This window comes from Zootoca vivipara, chromosome 12 (assembly GCF_965207765.1).
Source record: "Zootoca vivipara chromosome 12, rZooViv2.hap1.1, whole genome shotgun sequence".
In the NCBI taxonomy this organism is placed as follows: domain Eukaryota; kingdom Metazoa; phylum Chordata; class Lepidosauria; order Squamata; family Lacertidae; genus Zootoca; species Zootoca vivipara.
The window spans coordinates 41414636-41434226 of NC_142595.1; the positions used below are offsets into that span (position 1 = coordinate 41414636).

General features: G+C 44.2%; 2 protein-coding genes across 3 annotated transcripts; both read left to right on the forward strand.

Annotated features, from left to right (window-relative positions):
* The first annotated feature begins 759 nt into the window (after positions 1-759).
* CCNB1IP1 (cyclin B1 interacting protein 1) lies at positions 760-5523 on the forward strand. Its single transcript, XM_035134250.3, has 3 exons — positions 760-1115; positions 1859-2192; positions 4051-5523. The coding sequence occupies exons 1-3, from the start codon at positions 819-821 to the stop codon at positions 4242-4244; spliced, it is 825 nt and encodes a 274-aa protein (XP_034990141.2). The 5' UTR covers positions 760-818; the 3' UTR covers positions 4245-5523.
* A 711-nt stretch (positions 5524-6234) lies between these two features.
* TTC5 (tetratricopeptide repeat domain 5) lies at positions 6235-13910 on the forward strand. Of its 2 annotated transcripts, none has more exons than XM_088655651.1 (10): positions 6235-6284; positions 7120-7252; positions 7574-7785; positions 7995-8172; positions 8254-8345; positions 10425-10481; positions 10773-10919; positions 11033-11247; positions 12125-12272; positions 13013-13910. In XM_088655651.1, the coding sequence occupies exons 1-10, from the start codon at positions 6237-6239 to the stop codon at positions 13130-13132; spliced, it is 1350 nt and encodes a 449-aa protein (XP_088511777.1). In that variant the 5' UTR covers positions 6235-6236; the 3' UTR covers positions 13133-13910. The 2 variants fall into 2 exon arrangements, with proteins under 2 accessions (XP_088511777.1, XP_034992465.1); XM_035136574.3 differs by having other exon boundaries at positions 7995-8145.
* Positions 13911-19591: the final 5681 nt, after the last annotated feature.

A 19591-nucleotide genomic window follows, 5' to 3' on the forward strand; every position in this document is an offset into this window, starting at 1 on the left:
TTTTTTTCATACAGTATGTCAACGTTGCAACATATTTTACAGTCTTACTCCTTTCATTGTCCTAACAATCCTGTGAAACAGGACAAAATAAAATGACTTGCCTAGCATCTTCCCTAAAGTCCACGACAGAACTGGTACTACGGTATAAAAATGATCTCCTACAACCAAGTCTGGAAGACATGCTTCAGTACCCAGCACATAATCTATGGAATTCGCTGTCACATGATTTTTATTGATTGATTTAGATGTGGCAATGGTCACTTGCTTGGATGAGCTTAGAGATTGGACAAATTTATTGACTGTCGAAGGCCATGATAGCTGAATGGAGCATGTGGGCAATATGCCACTAAATTCAGGTGGCTGGGGGTGAGCTACTGCATGGATTCAAAATGCAATAATAAAGCCTGAGTCAATAAAAAAATGTCCTAATGTGGTTCTGAAAAAGGCACCGGACATCTTTTGAGGAGGCTATTCTGTAGCTGAGGTGTCACCACTGAATAGATCCTGTCCTTGGAATCCATCCATCTCACTTCAATTAGGGGGTCCTGGAGCAGGGCCTGAGAAGACCATCTTAAGGTTCAGGTAAACATATATTGTAATAGGAGGAGCCAATCTTTCAGGTAATCAGAATTGCAGATCTGCTAAATGAAACACATAATGATCTTAAGTCCAGTTCTTTCCCAGGCAGCCATAGCCTATAAGCAATTTGAAAATCCTGGCATTAATGCTTATTTCATTTTATAGGTGTGGTGTGGTGAATGCTACCTTTCCATCGCATAAAAAGTACTTTTAATACTTTTGCATTGGTTCCATCAAACATGTCTGTCTGTGAGGATATGCTTCTTTGCAATTACCGCAAATGCCGAGTCAAACTTTCAGGCTACGCATGGGTCACAGCCTGCTCACATATTTTCTGTGACCAACATGGCAGTGGGGAATTTAGCCGCTCGCCTGCAGTCTGCCCTGCTTGCACCAGTGCTCTTTCTGGTAAACTGGATATTGTTCGAACCGAACTCAGTCCTTCTGAGGAATATAAAGCCATGGTCCTATCTGGACTGCGACCAGAGATTATTCTGGACATCAGTTCCAGGGCTCTGGCTTTCTGGACATACCAGGTAAACACTCCTTGAACGGGTTTCCACAAATGGCATTTTAAGGTTTTTTAAATTTAGCTGTACTCTTTATCTTTTCACGTCAAGAGGAGATGCAGATTGGGGTGGATTTGTAACAGAAAAACCAGACATAAAATAGTTAAGAAACTACCTTTGGTTAATTAAACATTCTATGGCCTTTTAAACTGTGTGTGTTGGGGGTTATTTGTTTTGTTTTGTTTGTTTTGTTACTATGTTATGCATGTTTGTGTTTTTATATTGTAAACCACCCTGTGATCCTTAGATGAAGGGAGGTATAGAAATTAAATTTACTATTGCTATAGTCAAACCTTGGTTTCCGAACGCCTCCATTTTGGAATGTTTTGGCTCCCAGACGCCAAAACCCCAGAAGTAACTGCTCCAGTTTTCAGAAGCCGAACGTGGTACGTGACTTCTATTTGAGTTTCCCTATTTTATTGAAGCTTCCGCTCCAGTTTCTAGTTGTTGAACGTTTCGGAAGTTGAACGGTCTTCCAAAACGGATTACGTTTGGCAACCAAGGTTTGACTGTACAGTACTACTACCGTATTCCAGCCTCCAATCTGCTCAATTTATGCTAGAGATTTCAGCTGAAAGAGAAAGGAAGAAAAATAATGAGGAAGAATAAAAGAATTAAGGGCTGGGGAAATACATTGAGCACATGTTGCTTGACCCTGACATCACAGTGGCTCTTATGCCTCCTGCTTACTCTATCTTCTATCCTTGCAGGTTCATCAGGAGCGTTTATACCAAGAATATACCTACAGCAAGGCAGAGGGCCACCTGAAGCAGATGGAGAAAGTCTACACCCAGCAACTCCAGAGCAAAGATGTTGAGCTGAGTTCCATGAAGAGTGAGGTGTCCTCCCTAAAGAAAGTACTGGAGGAATACAAAAAGAAATTCACTGAGCTCTCAGAGAAGCTCATGGAGCGCAATCGGCAGTACCAGAAACTGCAGGGCCTCTACGACAGCCTACGCTTGCGCAACATTGCTGTGGCCAACCAGGAGGCAGGCCAAGAGCCTCCTATGATGCCCCAGCCTCCTGTATTTGGTTTCTCTTTGGGTAAGGACAGTGGCCTTTCAGTTTGGTAGTTAAATTTTTAGCATACTCAGTGCAATTAACTTTTTTTTCACAAAGAGCAGTATGAGAGAAACATAAGCATGATGGGGAAATTCTATGTATGCGCACGTTCAGAAGTGTTCTGAGCGGTTTGCACATGTGCAGAAGTGTTCTGTGCGCTTTGCACATGCGCAGAAGTGCTGCTCTGGTTACAGACTTTTCGGGGTGCAAACGGCACCTTGGAACAGATCATGTCCGCAGCCAGAGGTACCATTGTATTAGAAAAGTATAGCTTTGCCCCCAAACACATCACATGTTGTTGGGAGCCACCTAGAGTGGCTGGGGCAACCCAGTCAGATGGGCAGCATATAAATAATAAATTATGATGACAATGGTTATGATGTTACCAACTCATTTCTCCTGTCTCTCCTAGCAAAGCAAATGGACCTTTGTCCAATTTTTCTGGTTAATTCTCTTGAGTGCCACACCTCACTGAATATGCCCCAATATGCCACTTAAACTGTCTTAGCCTCCTGCCCCAATTTCTGGGAACGGTAGTTTGTTGAGGAGTCGAAAGGAGATTCCTATATTTCCCTCACAGAGCTACAATTCCCAGAGAGGTTTAACATCCCATCAATGAGTCTACTCTAGTAAAACTGTAGGCATACAGGTGAAACTCGGAAAATTAGAATATCGCCGAAAAGTGCATTTATTTCAGTAATGCAACTTAAAAGGTGAAATCAATATATGAGAGAGATGCATGACATGCAAAGCAAGATATGTCAAGCCTTTATGTGTTGTAATTGTAATTATTTGTCGTTAGGCGGGTCAATTATAAATGGAATGTAATTAATGAAATGTAATAGCGATGTTTATTTTTGTATTATTGTAACTATTTGTTTTATTACTGTGGAATGTCCAAAAGAAAGCATTTGTAAAAAAAATAATAAAAAAAATAGTAAGTTGCATTACTGAAATAAAAGCACTTTTTGACGATATTCTAATTTTACGAGTTTCACCTGTATATTGAGTATTCTCTGTGTTAACATACCACTGTGGCTAATATTGTGTTAAAGTTAAAGGTAAAGGGACCCCTGACCATTAGGTCCAGTCGTGACCGACTCTGGGGTTGCGCGCTCATCTCGCATTATTGGCCGAGGGAGCCGGCGTATAGCTTCCAGGTCATGTGGCCAGCATGACAAAGCCGCTTCTGGCAAACCAAAGCAGCACACGGAAACACCGTTTACCTTCCCGCTGTAGCGGTTCCTATTTATCTACTTGCATTTTGACGTGCTTTCGAACTGCTAGGTTGGCAGGAGCTGGGACCAAGCAACGGGAGCTCACCCCGTCACAGGGATTCGAACCGCCGACCTTCTGATCAGCAAGCCCTAGGCTCAGTGGTTTAGCCCACAGTGCCACCTGGGTCTCAATATTGTGTTACTTATAGATTAAATCCCCCTAACTAATACAATGACCCAGGTGGCTCTGTGGGTTAAACCACTGAGCCTAGGGCTTGCTGATCAGAAGGTCAGCGGTTCGAATCCCTGTGGCGGGGTGAGCTCCCGTTGCTCGGTCCCAGCTCCTGCCAACCTAGCAGTTCGAAAGCAGATCAAAATGCAAGTAGATAAATAGGAACCGCTATAGCGGGAAGGTAAACGGCGTTTCCGTGTGCTGCTCTGGTTCGCCAGAAGTGGCTTTGTCATGCTGGCCACATGACCTGGAAGCTATACGCCGGCTCCCTCGGCCAATAATGCGAGATGAGCGCGCAACCCCAGAGTCGGTCACGACTGGACCTAATGGTCAGGGGTCCCTTTACCTTTACCTTTTAACTAATACAATATCTCTTGCTCACATGTTCTAGGTAATGCTGCCAGGTTCTCTGAGAATGCAACACCTATCCACGGCTGGCGTGGTGAGGGGGACTTCCATTTCAAACCCTTCTTTGCTGCCTCTCCACCACTGGGCGAGTCTGGCAACAGCTTCTTTACCTCTCCTGGCAATGGTTTGGAACAGCAAGCAGGAGGCAACAAGGCATATAAAATTAAGAGAATATAAATTGTAACTTATGTTGACGCTTTAGGCCTTTTTGAATATCCAGGTTAGGCATGAAATGCTCGTTGGACTGAAATGCTCCTTGCAGACTTGAGGCTTTTAAAAGAACCCACAGGCCAGATCTCAGTGAAGTCTAATGCGTGTTAAATTTCCTGAAGTATCAGAAGTAGCAAATCTTAAAGGAAGAGAGCCTGCAGTGAGGACTGAAGGAGCAAATGCTCTAGTTAAAACCAATTTCTTTCTAGGCTTCTTTCTCTCAGCAGAGTGTTCCAGTTGTTGCTAATGGTTACTATAGCCACCCGCACCTCTAGATATTGTTGCATATATGCTGTCATTGTTCCATTACCCAGCCACATTAATTCCCGCCCTGCAAAATACGATTATGACTCTGGCTCTCACACAAATTATGATTCCTTAAAGTGAAATGTGAAAGCTTGCTTCACCATGTCATTTTTTTTCCTGGCACTAAGGCTGCAATCTTACATATACTTTCCTGGTAATAAGGTCTATTGAACTCTGTGGTGTCTGGGTACAGATGTATAGGATTGCAGCCTAATTGTTTAATTACCATATTGTTGCAACTACGGTAATGTGTTATGTGATCTTTCCTCCTGATGATTGCTTCGAACTGCCACATTTGTGTTGTATTGGTACTTTCCCCCCTCCAATTACGTGCATAAACATGTTTGCAAGCCTGTGTTTGATTTGTTCACTGCTTATTGAAACAGGTGGGGTTGAGGGTTTTTTTGTGGGGTGTGCGGTGGAGAGGAAAAATCTAATATGCCTGGTGTGTTTGCCTCTGATTAGTGTGTGCACACACTTTTTGTTGGTACACACCACTATGGGCAGTTTTTGCTGTTAGAACTTAGGGTCGTAGCCAATGCTAGTCCTACTTAGAGTAGAATAGACATGACTAATTCAGGTTCATTAATTCAAATGGATGCACTCTGAGTAGGACTAGCGTTGGATACAACCTAAGTTCTAATAGCTTTTTTAAAGTTAGTCATTTTAAATTTTTAGGAATCTACTAGACTTCAGATGAGTTTGTATCACTCTGCAAATCAGATAATTGGATCCCTCTAGCCCCTTTGATTCTATGCATTTTGCCTGCATTAATCACTATTTGATTTTGTATTCACACTTCTGATGTGTGAATATATATATAGAATGGAGTGATTAAGATGTATAAAGGGTAACTAGTCTGCATTAATTACAAACATCCATTTATTGGGAAAGAAAGCACAGGAGGAATACAAAATAAAAATAAAATTTCACTGAGCACTCAGACAAAATTCTGTTTCATGTTTTTTTGCACAAAACCATTGAAGTTAATGGGTCCAAGCATGCTTACCTCTGCAAAGGATTGGATTCTGTCTTGCTAGTGAAAACATTTTAATATGAAATTAAATATAAATATGTAATTTCATGGCATTTGTATCACAGAAACCTGTAAGCAATTCACATAAGATACAGCTGAAAATACACAAGTTCATCTTAGAGGGAAAATATGACAAGCTTCCTTTGGAATAGCTGCAGCTTCGTCTTTCAAAAACAGTGTCTCTGAGCACGTACAGAATGTTTTCCATTGCACAGGGGACAAGCTGTTTTTATTTTATTTTAACGAATATAAGGAACAGCTGTTATCTTTCGAAACCACATCGCTATGAAACAGCATAAGAAAAGAAGGGATATATCTGTCACAAAGGTGTAACGCAAAACATTTACATTTAAACACGGCCAGGATGATTCCCACCATAGCTGCCAAGTTTTCACTTTTCTCGCGAGGAAGCCTATTCAGCATAAGGGAAAATCCCTGTAAAAAAGGGATAACTTGGCAGCTATGATTCCCACTGCTTCCAGGAAGAACGATCGATTCCTCTCTTTGTACCTGGATTGCAGTTTGGCCTCCAGTCCTTTAGATGTCTCTGCAGGAGCCTCCGTGGTTGCAAGTAAAGAGAATACAGTACAGGAAACGGAGGAGAGTCTCGAGCGATCATGGCTGAAGAAGAAGAAGAAAACCCCCAAGCTCGGCAAGGTTTGCAGGTAGGGCAAAACATCTCGCCGTGTCATAAGCCTACCGTTTTTCTTCTTCCTCTGACTTCTGCTAAAGTCAATATATTATCAGAACAGTCCCCGTCCCCCCCGTCCCCCGGAGCTTGCAAAACATGGAAGCAGCAGGCAGCAGCCCGGAGTTCAAACCTGCTCCGTGCAGGTGTTTAAACTGTGTCAAGATCCACCCGCACAAGGCAGCTCTCATTTTACTGGGAATATGCTGCCGAATATGCCCCCCCCCAAATACAATACTTCAAGCGGTGAGGGAGGAGATGTAGCGACAGGGGAAGAGGAGGAATGTGGATGTGCAACCTGCCCATTCTTTTGACTGCATACATAGCTGCCAAGTTATCCCTTTTTTTAAGGGATTTTCCCTTATGCTGAATAGGCTTCCTCGCGAGAAAAGGGAAAACTTGGCAGCTATGTGCATAGGATTCTGCCCGTTCTTGTTTCTACTTCGGTTTTGCTCGCCCCTCAAGCCACTGAGGGGGGACCATCGTCCAACCCCCTGAGGGTCATTTATTTCAACCCCTTATTACTTTCAGAGCTTAGCTATTGAAATCAATTTTTTTTTGGCTTGTGCCTGAGCAACTCTAGACTGCTGGAACCTGGAACAGAATGATATTGAATGGAAAACTTAAGACACCTCATTATGCACAAATTCCCCATACATACTTCCTTTGGCATCTATTAACCACCATCAAGTGTCAAGGTAGTGATAGATAAGTGTGTGTTTAGCTTCTCTTTACTGTGCATGCTGTGTATTGGCAAGACATTGTTGCTCTGGTTTGATTGTAACATTCCCTGTTTGGCGATTTCCTGATAGGAACTGGTTGACCAGCTATATCATTTCCGAGACCATTATTTTGAGAGCCACAAGGTGGAAGATGCTGGGAAAAAGAAGCAGGATGTACAGGAGGAGATGAGGAAGACTCTTCAGAAAATGGAAGCATTAGAAGGTAAATCCCAACAGAACCAGCACTCTCATTTCTCCAACTTGTATACCAGTCCTTCTCCTCCTTCCTCTTATGCTGGGAGGCTCTGCTGATGTCCCTTTTATTGTGCATTCATGATTATTTTGTGCTCCTGGTGGTATTAGGGTGGTTATGTATGATCCTGCTTAGAGAAGTTTTTAATGTTTGATGTGATGTCTTATCATGTTTTTAATATTCTACTGTGAGCTGCCCAGAGTGGCTCGGTGAATGAATTTCTAGCACAGTGTGGATTTCATGGATTTGCAGTTCACTTACAACATCTCTCTTTCTCCCATCCTCTGCTAGGCCTGTCTGCGGGTCGAGCTCACACACTGATGCTGAAGGGGAAAGCCTTGAATGTGTCCCCAGATTATAATGCCCAAGCTGAAGAGCTGCTCTCCAAAGCTGTCAAGCTGGACCCAGAACTGGTAGAAGCCTGGAATCAGTTAGGGGAAGTTTACTGGAAAAAGGGTGATGTCTCTGCTGCCCACACCTGCTTCTCTGGAGCGCTTAGCCATGTAAGTCCCCCCTCAGTCCTCCCTTGGGCAGGCGGCGATTCTAGTTTGGAGAACTGCTTGGCACTTTAAACCAGGACTTTTCAGCCAAGGGACATGCCTCAAGGAATAGTTTGGGGAAGTGAGAGTCATGTTTTACATTTCACTAGGTAGGATTTGAGTTCTTGCTAATTGCAGAAGCCTTGTCTTTCTCCTGCCCCTTTTCTCTTCAGTGCAAGAACAAGGCCTCCCTGCAGAATCTCTCTATGGTGCTGAGGCAGCTGCGCACGAACTCTGCTGATGAGCATGCGCACAACGTGATGGACAGCGTGCAGCAGGCCAAGCTGGCGGTGCAGATGGATGTGCGTGATGGCCGCTCCTGGTGTGAGTGTGTCATGCGCCCCTTTTCAGGTGGTCCTGAGGTGGGATGGGATACAGCAAGGAAGGGAACCGGCTGTGCAACCTGCTAATTATGCTCTCTGTATTCCACAGATGTTCTGGGCAATGCCTACCTCTCCTTGTTCTTCAATTCAGGGCAGAACCCCAAGATCTCCCAGCAGGCGCTGAGTGCCTATGCCCAAGCAGTAGGTGCTGGAGGGGACTCTAGAGGAAGCCTGTGGTATGGTGGGGAGGAGGGGGTTGGGGGCCCAGTCTAAGCCTCTTCTGGAGATTTTACATTGCCAGGAGCTGAGGTGGAAATGGCTAGTTCTAGGTGGCAGATTAGAGGGCTGGTAATAGATGCAGGGAGACTCAGTTTCAAATCCTTCCTTGCCTGCAAAGCTTACTGGGTTACCTGAGCAAGTTGCACTCTGAAGGGGTGGAACAGGCTAATTCACTTCTGACTGCATGCAGGGAGATCACATTTTCTAATGTTCTTCTAAGTAAAACCACACAAATAAAATAAATAACAAACCCTCTCTCCAAGTGAGAAACTTGCACAGCTGGAGCTATAATCTTGGCTATAATCTTTTCTTGGAATGCTAGTTATGTAACTGTTTTAATTTATTTATTAGATTGATACCCACTTTTCTTCCCAGAAGCTCAAGGCAGTATACATGGTTCTCTTTCCCACCCCCACCCCACTTCCCATTTTATCCTCACAACAGTCATGCAAAGAAGGTTAGATAGTTTCTGGCCCAAAGTCACCCAGCGAACTTCATGGCTGAGTGGGGATATGAACCTTGGTCTCCTCCATCCTAGTGCAACACTCTAACCACTACAGCATGCTGCCTGTCTACACAGGCAAGGATACTGAAAGGGCACCTCCTGTCTGTAGGTTGAGGTGGCATCTCGGGATTCTGCCACTTCCTTTTGCTGCATATACACACCTAATCTCAGTCTACCTAACCAACTTGCTGTAAGGCAAAAATGAGATACACATGTTGTTTTTAAAGGTCCCTCCCGTTTCATAAATTGCTTTGATATTTCTAATGTAAAGCAATTAATTGCAAAATAAAATAAATATATTGCAATCTTCACTAGCATAAGATTGCCATGCTCTTGGGAAGTTCTCATAGCCCAGGATGATGAGAATATTCACCACCTGTTATTTTTTAGCATCTTACAAAAGAGGTTATTTGGAGATAAGAGCCCAAAGGCTGGATCATACCAAAGCATAGCTGTCAAGTTCTCCCCTTTTTTAAGGGAAATTCCCTTATGCTGAATAGGCTTTCTCACGAGAAAAGGGAAAACTTGACAGCTATGCCAAAGGCCTATTGAGTTTAGCATTTTGTTCTCATTGTGGCCAGTTATGCCCACTGGAAGCTCACAAGCAGGGCATGAGTGCAATTGTGCTCGTCATCCCTAGCAACTGATATTCCGACATCAGCCTCTGAATCTTAATAGATAACCATCGTGACTAGTACCCCCTGAGATCTGTATTCTCCGTGAATTCTTCTAATCCTGTTTTAAAGCTAAATTGGGGCCCACCACTACATATTATAATATTGAGTATCAAAGTTTAACTCTGCAGTCTGTGAATAAGTTCCTTTGTCCTGAATCTGCCAATATTCCTCACCACTGGATAACCCTGGGTTCTAGGACTGTGTGTGTGTGTGAGAGAGAAAAACCTCTATCCACATTCAGATCACGGTGCATAATTTTGTGCTCCTCTGCTTTGAATAGGATAGAGGCAAACAGTGGTTGGTGTAGAAGTATGCCTGGTTTTCTAAATCGTGCCTTTGTGGCATATCTGTAAAGTGGTTCTCGCTCAGCTCAGCTGCTGTCTCCAGCCGGACCCACCAACATAGTAGAAAAGTGCAAGAGATCAAAATGAAGGCTAAAGTTGGCCAGTAGGGATAGTTAGGGGCAGCCTAGAAAAAAAGTTTGGTACTCATGCAATAAATTTCCAGAGTGATCCTGTGAGCATATAAATACCTGGAACAGCACACGTCTGGATTGGTTACTTGTGTAACTGTTCTGTGGATCTTGTGGGCTGGATCGATTAAAGGGGGCGGGGCGGGAAATGAGGTAGCTAAAGGTGTGATTTGTGATGATATGCCACTGGGCCATTTATAAATATGCACCTTTAGATGGTGGGTGGGTGCAGCTGGTAAAAGCAAAAATGACTGTGGAGGAAAGAGCTTGGGGAGCAGGGGGAGAGTGTCCTCACAGAGGAAGTGATGGTGGATGCTCATGCCTTTCTCTTGGTCTTCTTTCTGTAGGAGAAGGTGGACCCCACGGCATCTTGTAATCCAGATCTACATCTTAATCGAGCCACGGTGAGCAGAAAGGATGAGGAGGGTCATGGGGCAAGATAGGTATGGCTGGCTTGTGCTTGACCTATTGCGGAGAACTCTGAAAAGTGTGGGACGGGTTAGACACGGGTAGCTGGCAATTCCAAGTGAAGTACATCTTAAGGCTACCAGCTAAGCAGTCATCAAGGGACCGATTTTCAATCTCCGCCCCGTTCTGACTTAGTTGACCAGTGCCTGCAGTCTCCTACTTCCATAGTAGTGTATGTTCCATGTGACCTAGCCTATCACCTTCTGCTCTGTTGTTTTTGGGGGCAGCTATACAAGTATGAAGAAAACTACATCGAAGCTCTGGAGGGCTTTGCACAGGCAGCAACCCTTGATCCAGCTTGCCTGGAACCACGCCAACGGGAGCAGCAACTCGTAGATTTCCTGGAGCGGCTAACCAGCCTCCTTGAAAACAAGGTATTAACGGCAACAAGACTTGGCTCTTTGTCCCCTCACTGCCCGACCCATGTAAACATAGCATCATCCAACCATGCAAAGGTGACTCACTGTGCTGCTTTTCTCCCTTGCAGGGAAAAGTGAAAGGCAAGAAGCTGCAGAGCATGCTGGGAAGCCTGCGTACCTCCCAGCTGGGCCCGTGTGGGGATGGGCGCTACCAAGGACCCTCGGGTCAGAAGGTGCAACTGGAACAGCGCCCCCTGGGCACCTTGAGGCCTGGTGTTAACTCTGGTGTTGTGGTGCTGGGGAAGGTGCTGTTCAGTCTGACCACAGAGGAAAAGGTGCCCTTGTGAGTCCCTGCCACATCCTGCCTTGGAATCTTTTCATATGTCTCATCATGTCTACCTAGAGATGTGAAATCCCAGGAAAAAAATGGGACACCCCCCCCCCCCCCCGGGACTATATCCACCTTTTCCTTCCTGCTTAGCTTTATCCTGCTGTCTTCATTGTTTGTTAGGGCTTATATTCTTCCCTTAGATGGAGGCTTGGGATAGGTTTAAATAATTATTTAAAAGTAGGAAAAAGCTGTAGAAGCTTGTTCCCACAAATGCACATAATTAATCCCTATGGAGGCCACCAGACGCTCGCTTAAACAAGTAAATACCTTAATCTTGATTCTGAAATGTGTTCAGCTTGATGCGTTGGTGGTTCTCTAGAGCAGGGGTGGAAACCCTTTTGGCTCTATGAGCCAGATCCTTATCAGGATTGACCTTGCTGGCCATATTGACTCGCTCACCTGCCAAATCAGCTGACATCACAACGATGCCCTGCCAACACAGGATTTAACCCTGACCTCTCGCCCATCAGCTGACATCACAACTGATGTTAGCTTATGAGCGGTAGCCATGTTTTGGGGGAAACGCCCACACAAGCTGAGATTGGCCCACTGGCTGGAGGTTGTCCATCCTTGCTGTAGAGGAAGTCAGTTCTAATAAGGAGAAACTACAGGGAACACTCTGTTGAGCTCAGGGTGTATGATGTTTACAAGATGCTTAGTCTGTCCTTGAGCTTTATCAATCATGACCAGCTCCTTGAGCTCTGCTATGTGGGCAAGTATCCATCTTGCTCATCTCTTGATCTTTCCACTTACCTGTCTACCCATCCAGCAATCTGACTGATGCTTCTTTTTAAACATATTTCGTTCTTTCCCCTCTTTACTCAAACAGCACTTTCGGTCTGACTGACTCCACTGAGGGCCCCTGTTTTGCTGTCACTGTGTACAACATGGCACAAAGCTGGGGGGTTTTGATTGGGGACTCGGTGGCCATCCCTGAGCCTCACCTTCGGCATCATCACATCCAGCACCAAGGCAAGGTGAGCCCAGCCTGTGCTCTTTCTTTGGCCCTTTCGAATTCTATTATGTACCTGTTTCCATGTTGCTCGTGATGCAACCAGAGCTTCCAAAGAGGTAGCTGGAAGAGACAGCACAGAATTAATTGAATGCACAAGTGATGGAAACAGTTTAAAGCAGAGGCAGCAATTCAAGGCTTACTGGCTCCATCCTGTCTGTCTTGGCATCCCCCTGTTCTTATGTATTTCCCCCCCCCCCCATTACCAGATCAGTCATTCTGGGAGAAAGATTCCAGGTGGAGAGGAAACCTCTTTGTCTTGCTTTTTTTAAATGGCACTTAAAAAACTTTGTTTCAGTTGGAAGTTATGTAAATCTGGGTGGTTTTTTTTTCAGATGACCTGCTTATTTGAGCATATTGTCCTGATTTGCCTGTAGAGGAGATTAGACAGTGCCAGCTATTTAATGCTCAGTTCATTTTGATTTGTTTGCAGGAAAGCTAGACATTGCACCTAAGCAAGTGTTAACACTGTCCCAGTGCATTTTTCTGCCGCTTCCCTTATCGCAAAATGTCAGGTCTTTTGGAGACATTGGTTTTGTTGTGCAAGGTCAGCTGTGATTACGCTGCCTGAATTTGCCAATATGTGAGCAAATCTTGCCTGAAAATAGTCCCTGTTACAGTCAGCAAGGTTTGGAGGGAGGGAGGCCTTACTCCGATTGAATCCTTCCTCCACACCGTAACCTTTTCTCCATTCCTCTTTTTCAGAGTTTTACTTTCTCTAGCATCCGGGTGGAGACGCCTCTTCTGCTAGTGGTGAATGGCAAAGTGCAAGGATCCCAGAGCCAGGCTGCAGCCACCATTGCATATCAGGCACAAAGTGAATGAAGTGAGGGAGGGGGGTGGAGGAGGAGGCAAGTGGAGGGCTGCTCTCCCACCTGGTGGTAGCCTTCAGGCAGAACCTGCTACCTCTCGGCGGATCTAGAAAATCAAAGGCCTGGGGCAGGGGTAGCTAAGGCGGTGCCATCCAGCTGTTGCTGAACTACAGCTCCCAGCATTTCTCCTTGGCTATGATAGCCGGGGCTGATGGGAGTTGTTGTCCAACAACATCTGGAGGACACTACCTTGGCTATCTAGGGCCCAGCAAGGTTGGACTCGTTTTTATCATACATTCAAAGACATTAGGTTGAAGGAGTGAGAGACAAGAGAGGGAACTGCAGGACTCTAGGGTTAAGCCCTAGTTTTGCTCCCTCTCAGTGCTACTTCCTTATGCACCAGCCTAGCCTTGATCCTCTGCAGTAATAAGAATTAGCCTTCATGAGACAGTCCGAAAAATCAGCGGGGCTGCTCAACTCACTCCCATGTCCTTTCCTAGACTCTTCCCACTTTTCCAACACCAGGCCTGCCCCATTTCTACTGTTGCCCGTTTCTCACCTTAACTTCCATTTCACTTGAGTTTGGGCATTTGAGCTCGTTTGGCTCTTCTGTCTTTTGTAGATCCCAGTTGGCTGGGCACTAGCCCCCATTGTCTTACTGTGTGTGTATTTAACATCTGTATTTATTTGGCAACGTTTTGAGTTCAACTTTGTAATTTTTATACATATTCTGCTCTCTCTGTTCCCTACTGTAACCAATAAAAACCTGCATTCTTTCCTTCTTTGGGCAATGCCTTGTGTTTGGTTCCCATAACAAAGATTTTTTTTTTAAAAAAAGATTTAGATTAGCAAGGCTCAAAGCAGGGTAAAGCACATGATCCAGTTTTATCCTCATAGCAGCCCTGCATGGTTGTTGTTACCTTTTTTTTTTTTTGAATTCCACCCACCTGGCTAGGTTGACCCAGCCACTCTGGGTGGCTTCCAACAGAATACACAAAAACACAACAGAACATCACACATTAAAAGCGTTCTAATATAGGGCTGCCTTCAGATGTCTACAGAAGGTTGTATACTTGTTTAACTTCTAGACATCTGATGGAAGGGCGTTCTACAGGGTGGGCACCACTACCGAGAAGGCCCTCTGCCTGTTTCCATGTAGCTTCACTTCTCACAATGAGGGAACCTCAAGAAGGACCCCTCAGTCTCTAGGCTGGATGATGGGGGTGGAGACGCTCCTTCAGGTTCACAGTCTAGGGTAGACTGAGAGAGACCACTTCACAGCTGAGCAGTGGCGACCTGCCTCATGGAAGTATGGCCAGCTTTCCTTGCTATAGAACAAGGATGGGTAAAAATTGCCTTGCTGATCCACCCTTCCTGGGAGCAGTGCTGTTTAGTCCCTGATGGACCTGACAAATAGTGATTGAGGAATGGTTCAAAGGTTTGGCTACAGGTCCATCCTGAAGGGAAAGAAGAACGGTTGCAAGAATTGTAGATTCTCTCTGCATTAAATGTTAACATCTTTCTCTTTGACTCACGTAATGTACAAAATCAAGCAGTGTTAACATGTGCCCTGTGCACAGGTACATATTTGTGATGGGCTCCTCATTTAGGAAGCAGAGCCTAGGGCTTGCCGATCCGAAGGTCGGTGGTTCGAATCCCCACAATGGGGTGAGCTCCCGTTGTTCGGTCCCAGCTCCTGCCAACCTAGCACTTCAAAAGCACGTCAAAGTGGAAGTAGATAAATAGTTACTGCTCCAGCGGGAAGGTAAACGGCGTTTCCGTGTGCTGCTCTGGTTCGCCAGAAGCGGCTTAATCATGCTGGCCACATGACCTGGAAGCTAGACGCCAGTTCCCTCGGCCAATAAAGTGAGATGAGTGCCGCAATCCCAGAGTCGTCCGCGACTGGACCTAATGGTCAGGGGTCCCTTTACTTTTACCTAACATGGTAGCAGCTGTATTGTGGTGGGTGATCTCATTGGAGGTAAAATACACTTCAGCCCTTGAACAGCTGTGCGGAGAATGGAGTGGTCCTAGAGTACAGATGTTGACTTTGTTATAAAAAACAAGCAGAGGGGTTGGAGAGTAACGCTGGAGGAACACTCATGTAGTCCACCACCTGCACTAATCCCACAATTACCACAGCCCAGCATGTAGACTTCTGAGTTTCACTACAGGCTTACATGATTGTGTGTGGCTTGCAAAACTGAGTACGTCTATGAGACTTAAAAAATACCTGCAGATATTTTGCATGTTACTGATGCTCAAGTTTTCTCCATCCTTTATGTTGTAATGCCCCCTAGTGTCTGCAAAAAGTTTTATTTTTAAAATGTGCCTCAATTATATAGGGAAAGCATTTTAAACCCATGACACTAAGGTCCAAACTACACTTTTTAAAGCCTTTAAAAACAGCTGGGGAGGGGAGAAAATTTGAATTGGGCATATGATGGCTGGTGGAGGAGAGGTTTAACTCCCCCCCCGTACCATTTCACCCCTCTAAATACTAGCTTGCCTCCCCATGCAGAACAAAACTGGTGCATAGAGGATAAATTTAGCTGCTGCTTGTTGGAGATTCATTCCCCGTGCTGCAGTCATGGGATTGTTGTCTATCACAGTGTTTCTCAACCTTTTTTGGGCCACGGCACACTTGTTCCGTGAAAAAAATCACGAGGCACACCACCATTAAAAAAGTTAAAGAATTTAACTCTGTGCTGCCCTATATTATAATTATGACTGTAAGAAACACTTGCCAAATATTGCTTTCCGGCGGGTCAGCGTAGTGTATTGGCGGCCGCCAGGCACGTGACAATGCAAATCGCCATTCTCGTCGCCGCACGTCGCGGCACACCAGCCAGCGTCTCGCGGCACACTAGTGTGCCACGGAACAGTGGTTGAGAAACGCTGGTCTATCACATGACTGTGTATGTTTTGAATCCACAAAATGGGAAGTGACGAAGACAGGATGTTTGTGTTGCTGTGTGCTGTGAAGTGGGACTATTGTCCTTCTTTCTCTTTGCTGCCTGATGCTAGAGAGAGGGAGCTATGTTGCAGTGCTCCATGTGTGTTTATATGTAAACGTAGATTAGCCAAATGCTGTGCTACTGAGTTCTGTTACACAATTGCGCAAACTCTGTGTGTTCGTAAGTGTGTTTATGTCAGTTGGCATCAGTCGCTGTGATGTTTGGGCTGAAGAAAGCTTTTGAAGTTCCTGAACGATCGACCAGGAGGGAGAGAACATGCCATTCGGGCATGTGTCTCTGCCAGGATCCTACTCGAGTGTAAGAGATCCTAACACTTCTATCACCTCAGACGATATAGAATGTGAGACTCTTGATCTCAGGCTCGTAGGTTCTAGCCCCACTTTGAGCAAAAGATTCCTGCGCTGCAGGGTGTTGGACTAGATGACCCCGTGGTCCCTTCCAGCTCTACAATTCTGAGATCTGTGACCTGTACTCTGCTGGGAAAAGTGGCTAAATTTTCCCTCAATTTCAAAGAGTTCCTTTGAGCAGAACTCACCCCAAGACTCCCCTCCCTTCAACTGACGACAGAGCAAGGTGACTTTTCTGTGACCTCTTGAGTGGGAAAACTGCAACTACCTCTCGACTCCTCCATTAAAAGCACTCTTACTTTGGCACCACTAGAAGGAAATGTTGCAGTTACTGCACACAGACCATCTTTTAAATTGGCTCCCGCAGGGTAGCCCAACAAAGCTTGCCAGAAAAGTTCATATCCAGGCACCAGCTAATTAGGCCAATATGGTTTTCCCTCCTTCTGATCTAACTCTTACGGAAGATTCTGGATCTGAGTCCTCCTGAGGAAATGGCTGTCTAAACTGGGAATTGGAGCAATGTGTGCAGTCGCTGCTTCGATGAATGTGAGAGGAAAAGGGTAGATTCAAGCCAATACATTTGGTCCTTCTCCCTGTTACTTCTGGGATGAGTACAGAGTGTGATGGCCTGAGGGAAAAGATACCTCAGCCCTGCAGGGAACCTGAAATAAGTGCTTGGGAGAGATAGCGAATTTTTGCTGGCAATTTTTGTGGTCCTTTTTGCTTTCTTGAGGACAAAGTGCTCTACAACTCATCTCTTTATGTACATTAGGCCAGGACCTGCTCAAGCCTCTGAATGAGTTTAATGTAAAGAAAATAAGCTTTATTATTATTATTATAATTTTTATTTTATCTTTCCATACATCATAAAACAACACAAACACAAATACCACAAAATAAACACAAGATTCAATACAACAATATTCTTGTCTATTATTGCATTCTTATTTCTTCCCTAAAATACAAAAGAAACAAAGAACCAAAAGTAAAAAGAAAAGAGAGAGAAAAGAAAAGAAAAGAAAAAGGACAAAAGAAGGAAAAAGGGAAAAGAAAAAAAACTTACAAAAAAATCCATTATGACTTCCTGTCGATACCCAATGCATATGCTTTCCCTTTACATTGAATGTACTCTAAATATTCACCTTTCTTATAACCATTTATCTAATACATTATAAGAACACTATACAGTATCTCCTTCATTTATAATTCAACTTTGTATTTTTTCCTTAATTACTCGAATGCTGGCATTGAAATATTATTGTTAGTATATTTTCGAACATAGTTCCTATAGCTGTCCCATTTCTGCTCAAATGTTTGTTTTGTATTTCCTCTAAGATTCCGCAAATTCTTGTAATTTGGTTTGCCAGTCTATAATGTTAGGAAGCTCCTGCTCCTTCTATCCTTTAGCTAAAGAAAATAAGCTTTTATTGTACTAACCAAAGGCCATGACAAAACTGTACAAACACTTAACGAAAGAATGCACATGTAAACTACCCAAACTCTCTAGAAATTTATTTATGTATGCGACTACAGCGGCAGGAATGTTATTTGCCCAAAAATGGAAAGAAGAAGGTCCCAACAAAAGAAGAATGGATACAAAAACTTACGGAATACACAGAAATGGCGAAATTTACCAGAAAAATAAGAAATCAAACTTTTTAATAAAAGAATGGAAATGGTTTATGGAATATTTACAAACAAATTGTAAACAGATAAAAACATTGGCAGGATTATTGTAATAACCTGTAGTTTTATAAGAGGTAGATGAATAAATGAGCAAATTTGGATATGCAAAAAATATTAAAAATAAATTTAGGAATCGCAGAAAGGGGGAAGGAAGTCAAGTTTTAAAATGTTAAAACAATTGTAAAATTCTTGAAATGTATAAAACTGAAAATCAGAAATAAAATTTAAAAAAGAATGCATATGTAAACAAAGCTTCTGCATAAGCCATCAGAACCGTATTTTGCAAGTGAGACTGCAAATGGGGTGCCTCCATGATTACATGCCATGCAATTCTATTTAGACCTCTGAATCAACCTTACAATTTACTGAAATTTTATCCAATTCTTCCTGATTTTTCTTGCCACCAGCGTAAAGAGGGCCATGTTATGAGTCGCAGAGACGTTAGTCCAGGCTTCCTCAACCTTGGCCTTCCAGATGTTTTTGGCCTACAACTCCCATGATCCCTAGCTAGCAGGACTAGTGGTCAGGTATTATGGGAATTGTAGTCTCAAAACATCTGGAGGGCTGAGGTTGAGGAAGCCTGCATTAGTCGCTCAGCAGCTATTGGACTCTCCGCTGAGGAAAGACTGCTTTTTTGAACAAACGTGATTAGAAAGCATCTCCTAGGTTCTGCGGATAGGACAAGCTCCCCTCTCCTCTGGTCTCACAGAACCTGAAGAGGCATGAAGAGGGTGGAGCAGAGGCAGACAAAGCGAAGAAGTCTCAGGTTGCTTGGGAAGTGTGGGAATGTTAAGAATAGTAGGAAAGGATATACTGAATAATTATTGTCCTTCCTTCCTTCACGCTAGTAAGTGATGTAGCAGAGCAGATTCCCCTCAATATAGCTAGAAGCTAGTTTGCAGATTCATTTGAATCTCTTAGTTAAGATTATTTCCTGGTGTCCCCTTTCATCCCTCTTAAAAGGACAAAGACACAAGAGCCTTTCTTAGTAAAGTAACAAAAAGTTTACTCACATTTCAGTTCACAATATGGTCGTTGAAAGGCAGGCTTTGCTTAGGGGTTACATAATAAGTGGAGAGTTCATCTCATAGTGAGACTGAACTCATGTGCTGCTGGCTGAGAGCAGCATGGCAGCAAAAGAACAGCAAGACAATAGAAAGACAAAAACTAGACTGCTACTGAGAAAATGGCTGCATGACTCGGCAGAGGTGATCTCCCAGGTCACATGAAGGGGGAGGATGCTCCAGACCAGTGGAACAGGAAGTTACAATGACTGGATGTCCCCCTGCATGTGCCCACTCTAGGAAAATAAGGAATGTTGCATTTGACTGCACCAAGCATTACATCCCTCAGGAAGGAACCGGAGAAGGTAGAGACTTGGGAAGGTGGGGACCTTCAGTCCTCACAACTGCCTCATTCAAGACCTACTGGGAATAGCTGCTGTGCTCACTTGGCCTGCAC

Bases quoted from the DNA above. Each gene is read 5' to 3' on its own strand.
- TTC5 (XM_088655651.1), top strand. From the start codon at position 6,237: ATGGCTGAAGAAGAAGAAGAAAACCCCCAAGCTCGGCAAGGTTTGCAG. The intron at 6,285-7,119 runs GTAGGGCAAAAC...ATTTCCTGATAG, and splicing joins AAGCTCGGCAAGGTTTGCAG to GAACTGGTTGACCAGCTATA. The intron at 11,248-12,124 runs GTGAGTCCCTGC...TTACTCAAACAG, and splicing joins ACAGAGGAAAAGGTGCCCTT to CACTTTCGGTCTGACTGACT.
- CCNB1IP1 (XM_035134250.3), top strand. From the start codon at position 819: ATGTCTGTCTGTGAGGATATGCTTCTTTGCAATTACCGCAAATGCCGA. The intron at 1,116-1,858 runs GTAAACACTCCT...CTATCCTTGCAG, and splicing joins TGGCTTTCTGGACATACCAG to GTTCATCAGGAGCGTTTATA. The intron at 2,193-4,050 runs GTAAGGACAGTG...CACATGTTCTAG, and splicing joins TGTATTTGGTTTCTCTTTGG to GTAATGCTGCCAGGTTCTCT.